We start from the raw sequence: 6,322 nt of genomic DNA on the forward strand, positions 1-6,322 counted from the left end.
ATGGCGTTAAATCTAGTTCTGTGACTGCTAATATCTAATCTACTCTGTGGTGACCGATTTCTGTCACTGTGACTTATTTCCATTGTCCAATTATTATAGTAATTGATTTAATTAAATTGACTAATTATTCTTACTTTCCTAGTTGGTTTGTCATTCATTGCGAATAGTTTTTACTCCTATTTCCGGTAAAAGAAAAACATGGCGAAAAATACTTCTAGTTCCGCATTTCGAAAAATTGATATAGATCAATACAACGAAGATAATTTCAAGGAGGACGAGGCTGAGCAATCTGTGCCTACCGGACCAGACGAAGGAGAAGTCTGTGCATTACTGAATCAATATCCTTTTTAAATATACAACAGCTGTAGCAATAAGCACTATGTTTTAAGAAAGTATCCTTGCATTATTAGATTCGTTTATGAGTCATATTTCATCCATAGAGTAATTATTTGTAATGTTGTCAATATTTATAACTTTTAATCAAAAGAAGAAGATAATTATGTTCTTAGTGTCTGACATAACACTACTCACCATTCTGTACTATAAATAATCATACTCATAAAGAATTTGTGGATATTCATATTTCCATTCATAGCAACTTCTAAATAAAAAGTATGATCTTTATATATAGTATCTTTATATATTCTTAACAAACGTATACATACATAATTCATATATACATACATTTATACATAAGTATCGCCTTTGGTTGCCTGGAAGAGATTGATAAGGCAACAATAAAAGCGATTTATTCATTCATCTCAAGACGTCAAGGTGAGAAAATATGTCCGGTATAATAAACTTATGTCAGCCACCAGAATAATGAGTTGAGACAGTGCCTGTGTGTGCCAGTGGAAAAGCCAAACATAGATAACCTACCGAAAGACATACTTTTGGTACAGGATAAAACATGCTTGACAATGAAATTAACAATTTAAACACAACACATTGTGAAGGCAGTTATTTCTCAGCTATTACACAGAGTCGCTTATGAAATAAACTTGGGTAAATGGGTTTACTTTAACAGCAAAAGGGCACACTCCAGTTATATGACTATAGCATCTGAGGAATTTTATTAATTTCAATCTCAACCAAAATGTGATGCAATATTAAAACACATAAAATAAATTGTGAGCCGTCATGGGACACCTGGCAGATGTGAAACATCAAAATTATTTTGTACAAGTAATAGGCACAAAGGTACAGATTATGACATGAACTAAATATGACATGATAAATAAATACAAAATGACGAATTTTCTCCAGAAAATGTTACGTATAAATGGTATGACTGTTTATTTAATATACATTTATTTTCTTCATTTACAAAATGTTTAAATTCAAAAAATTCTTTAAAAAGGTGACAACTCAAGTTATTTCATGAGCGTATAGTAGATAATATATTCTATCATACAGCTTGGCGATGCATCGCCACCGCCTGTATCGCCACGCCAAAAATCAGGATTACCCTCCGCCTATTGATGTTCATATCATAATTGTCACTATTAATAAACCTCCTTACATGTGTAAACAAATTATAATTATCTAGATAATTAATATTAACATAATTCATCAATCATTCATTTGGAATTGATAATAATAATTGTGTGTTTTTGTGTGAATGTATTTCCTTAACTAACAATATACAGCTCGTTATGTTGAAGCTCTGAAACATGTTTTAGATAATGCCCCTCTGGGATCATCGGATCAACAAGTCAAGGTAAGAACATATTTTTACTGAAACTATCTGACATTCCTCATTCATCCACATTAAACAAAGATAGAGTGTAGTAAGATAGAGTTCTGGTGGTCTTACTGTGCAAAGGTACAAATCACATAGATAAAGTGGTCTTGCCTATTTTTAAAGTGAAAACTTCTTTAGCCACATTAAGTTATTTTGTTTAAGGCTAATCATTAAGTTCCTAAGTTCACTAAGTTCAATTATCATATTGGTTTCATATCACATCCTAAACATACTACTGTGATATCTTATGCCAGACTGGTGACGCACATTGGCTTGTGTATCTTTATATACACTAATACATTGTGTATAGTTTTTAATTCTGTTGAAACTTATAATATTTAAGCACACTTACTTAATTTGGCATGTTGCATACACGTCTGTGAGCACACAGGGCCCCCCTGAAAACCAGCGCCGCAGCTGCGTCTTCGTGCTGAGGCAGAACCCTATTTGTCCACATGCTTTTTGTTAGATATATTTTTGCAAACAATTGTAAGCGATTTTGTGGGCAAATATAAAATATCAATAAATAATAACTGTCAATTTTTTTTATTTTATTATAATAAGTGTAAGAGTTAATATCACAAAAAGGATGTAGTATTAATATATTTAGATAATAGAAGTTATATTAAATCTATACTGCCAATCGGATTCTACGCGACATCGTTACGGCATGAATGATAAATCGCTTGGATTTTTCTAGAAACTTTTATGCCTTCAGGGATTTGAATTTATAAAAACTGTGATTCTTACTGCTTTATTGTTAACCTAATTTCAAAATACCAATTTTCATGGATATAACTAGAAAAATATCTTAAAAAATGAAGTATAAGTAGTCGCTATAAGACTGATGTGAAAGGCATATACTAATTTCGGCATCGACGGTAGGAAGAGCCGTAGCTTAATTGGTGAAAGCGCTCAGGCCGCGATTGCCCGAGAGTCGCAGGTTCAAATCCTGTCGGTTCCGAAAATTATTATATGCATTTTAAATTTATAAAAAAAAATGAAGTACTTTTATAGAAACGCAACTCAATATTTGACCCGTTTGGTGGTTTATACCTATTTCAAAAACAATGAAACACGTAATCAAAATAAGCGAAATACCAAATACCAAGAGTTATTAATATGTTGAAAAATTACCGATGTTTTTCCCTGATTAACCTTAGAGTGTACCTCTATTGAAACTTTTTGGGTAACTAAATTCGAAATATTTTTTTTTGCTTGCAGGACAACGCACTATCGCTCACTTTAAAAGTATTAATTGCAGTAAAATCAGCGCAAATCGAGGAGGTTGTTGGGAACTTATCACTTGATGATATAGACATTTTAATGAAATACATATACAGGGGGTTTGAATATCCATCTGAGGGTTCGAGTGGGCACCTTTTACTTTGGCACGAAAAAGCTTTCAATGTGGGTGGCGCCGGGTCTATCGTCAGAGTTTTGTCAGACAGATTGAAAGTGTAAATGTTTATTTTAGCATTATTTATACCTAATTGTATATAATTATAATTACTTATTAAACTTGAACATACCTTTTTTTAATTTATTTTTTATCCATGCTTATGTACCGTACCTACTTAGTGACAGTAACTCCCTAAGGTACCTATTATTTCATTATCATTCTCAGTCAGGATCGCTAGATGCAAGCGGCACATAACTGGTGCGTGTGGAAAACCCTACAAAAGACTTATGTCCACCTGTAGAATAGTATTTTTAATGTTAGCAGATAACAATTAAGGGATCAAGATATTCGTTCCAAGGTCCATCTTGCAACAAATAATGCAATGGTTTGAATTAAAACTACGTACAATGAAATGGTTGATGCGAATGAAACTTGAGTGATTTCAAAACTACATTTCCACTAACTACAGCTCAAATAGGAAATAGTTTTAAAACCGCCTGCTTATCAATTAAATAAATTTTGGACAACATCAGAATTTACATAAGAGAAGGCAATTCAAAGGGAAAGATGATGATCAGTACCAAAAACTTCACGAATTAATTAAGAAAAAAACAATCGAGGCCAAATAGAACTGGATACTTAATTAGTGCAAGGAGTTAAAACAGTTAAATGCTACGCATGTCTCTTTTGACGTATATCGAAAGTTAAGGCTGTTATTAGTGGCAAAACATGTTAGGAGTCATTCTATTCTTCATAACAACACTTATCGACACTTACGAAAGCCAAAAGAAGCTTTCGAGGTAAGTATATAGAAGAATGACTACTGCCCAAACCCGTGACCTGTAGTGGGCCGGGAATGGGACCCGCCCATGTCTGCCAATCGGCGATCTGATTTTATGTAGGCATACAAAGAATGAAACAGACTTCCTCACGTCATACGAAAATCGTATAAAACAGGTCTGCAAAATGATCGGGCCGATTATCGAACCTTCTAATAGTCCTACAAAGATTTAATTTTAATGCACCTATGGCAGTGAATGTTGCACCACAACCCTTTAAACGAAAACCACGCTAGGCGACTGTGAAAGAAAGTAATCGTTAGCTCAGCTACACGAGACAGTCTCTCTTCACCTAGAAGGCGCTATATAAAGCAAAACACTGCAATGGTAAGACGATAGTTCTAGTTGTACCTTGCTCTTGCGCTCACTCAAACGAAAATGGAACTACCGGTTAGTATTTTTTGTTACTTGTTTTGTATTGATTGCGTCGATGGCGGTCATATCAAATGCTCTCCTACTCGGAAATAATTGCATTACATAACGTGCTATTATATCACCAACTTCATTTCCTGTCATAATGTCGAACACTATTTATAAAATGAATGTACCTAATCTAATTCCGCTTACATAAGGTGAATTAGATTTTGAATGAAGTAACATTTTTTCTTCTATTATCAGATCACACTACATTTACAATCTAATTACCATCCAATTTTGTTACAGAAATTAATAATATTACTCTGCTGCACTACTATTGGTTTTGCATCTCATCATACCCATGTGATACCTGTAGAGGGATATGAAACCGAACTCCAAAATCTCGGCGAACATGTTGAAATACCAGAAACTCCTGTAAAAGTTGTCAGGATTACAAAAACTATAGCAGTGAAAATTCCGGTTCCATACCCGGTAAAGGTTATCGAAAAGGTACCATACCCTGTCCACGTTAACAAACCTTACCCAGTGCCGGTCCCACAAATTGTCAAAGTTCCCGTAGCGCACCACCATCACGGTCAGGAGCCTCTCGACGTCAGCCACGGTAATCATTTCCAGGATCGTCAGCATAACGGGAACTCTTACCAAGTTCAGGAGCATCCGCATAACGCACAAGAGGGATCTTTCGATGGTTCAACGAATCAGTCCCATGAAGGAGAAAATTACGGTAACAGTGCTCCAAACGAAAACTATTCTTCGGAAGGGTCACCTGAATATGGCCAGCAGGCTCACGATTTTCATGGTTCCGCGGGCGATCAAGATGGGCATAATTCTTTTGAATCCAAAAGTTACGACCTAGCTATTCAAAACTATTTGAAACATTTAAGGCCAAACGGAAATTATGCCGGTCATGAAGGAGCCTATCATTAAGTAAAACTAGCTGTTTTTTTAAATCAAATTGAAATAATGCAGGTCAAGATAGAAGTTATCTTATGGAATATCTTGGGCTTACAATGCAGAAATCTGAATTGTTTGTGAAAGTGTTTTAGACGCTCAAGAAACCCCTTATTCAGGCGACCAAAGTAAATTACTACTGAGTTTTAATACCTAACAGCCATAAGAAAAAACAGTGTTTTTACACAATATGTTACATTGTACATAAAATTTTCGATGTACTATAGATAAGGTATGTTTATAAAAACTTGTCTTGAAATGATATCAAACACTGAATAACTACTGTGATTATTAAAAACATTAATTTAAATTTAAATATATATTGACCTGTTACGTATTTAATGTGTGCCAAGAATGTTACTAGATGTGTATGTGTTGTGTAAGTAATATTGTTAATTTTGTAATTTATTAAATAAAACCACATAATGCTTTTTGTGTACAAACTTTTATTTACTAGATCACTACAATTTTTTTTGAAAGTATTTTTTATGTAATTCAATAAAGCCACACACCAAAATATAGAAGTAAACAGAGCCGTAACCAGGGTCATTGAAGCAAACTAATTAAGAGCCCCCTCCGCAAAAGAATTTAGCACTAAAGTTTATTACGGTAAGAAGGTAAAATCATTTTTAACAATAAGCGTGAACGACGCAAGCATTTGTATTTGTATAAATTTTAGTAAAATTAGTTACTCATATAAAAAAATTTAAAAATATCGAATCACTGTCAAGAAAAGATGCACAAACTATCAGCATTGTTTCTTAAATGATTATGTAAACCTACTCTTAAATATTTGTTGTCACTGCGTTTCTTGATGAAATTTAATAAGATCGATTAAAATGTACGAAGCCATATCGATATATACTCAAGAGATAATTTCAAGTGTTAATGTGTCGCATTCAGCGGTTGTATTGTATTGGAAATAGGAATGTGATGCGTGATTTTTCTTCTTTAATTTGGCAATTTTTTCCATTAAGTATCCATTATTACAATTTCAGCTTAGAACTA

At 33.7% G+C, this 6,322-nt stretch overlaps 2 protein-coding genes across 2 annotated transcripts; both read left to right on the forward strand.

The window, feature by feature from the left end:
• Nucleotides 1-43: 43 nt before the first annotated feature.
• On the forward strand, nucleotides 44-3,265 carry LOC120637468 (actin-related protein 2/3 complex subunit 5-B). The gene is made up of 3 exons (XM_039909331.1): nucleotides 44-338; nucleotides 1,648-1,720; nucleotides 2,969-3,265. Exons 1-3 carry the CDS (start codon nucleotides 199-201, stop codon nucleotides 3,206-3,208), a joined length of 453 nt encoding a protein of 150 aa, XP_039765265.1. The 5' UTR covers nucleotides 44-198; the 3' UTR covers nucleotides 3,209-3,265.
• Nucleotides 3,266-4,342: 1,077 nt separating this feature from the next.
• Nucleotides 4,343-5,482, forward strand: LOC120637302. The gene is made up of 2 exons (XM_039909081.1): nucleotides 4,343-4,375; nucleotides 4,649-5,482. Exons 1-2 carry the CDS (start codon nucleotides 4,364-4,366, stop codon nucleotides 5,288-5,290), a joined length of 654 nt encoding a protein of 217 aa, XP_039765015.1. The 5' UTR covers nucleotides 4,343-4,363; the 3' UTR covers nucleotides 5,291-5,482.
• Nucleotides 5,483-6,322: the final 840 nt, after the last annotated feature.

The sequence above is a fragment of the Pararge aegeria genome, chromosome 3 (assembly GCF_905163445.1).
Source record: "Pararge aegeria chromosome 3, ilParAegt1.1, whole genome shotgun sequence".
In the NCBI taxonomy this organism is placed as follows: domain Eukaryota; kingdom Metazoa; phylum Arthropoda; class Insecta; order Lepidoptera; family Nymphalidae; genus Pararge; species Pararge aegeria.

Coding starts and splice junctions, on each gene's coding strand:
- LOC120637468 (XM_039909331.1), top strand. CDS start 199: ATGGCGAAAAATACTTCTAGTTCCGCATTTCGAAAAATTGATATAGAT. Junction 339..1,647: donor GTCTGTGCATTACTGAATCA/ATATCCTTTTTA, acceptor CTAACAATATAC/AGCTCGTTATGTTGAAGCTC. Junction 1,721..2,968: donor CATCGGATCAACAAGTCAAG/GTAAGAACATAT, acceptor TTTTGCTTGCAG/GACAACGCACTATCGCTCAC.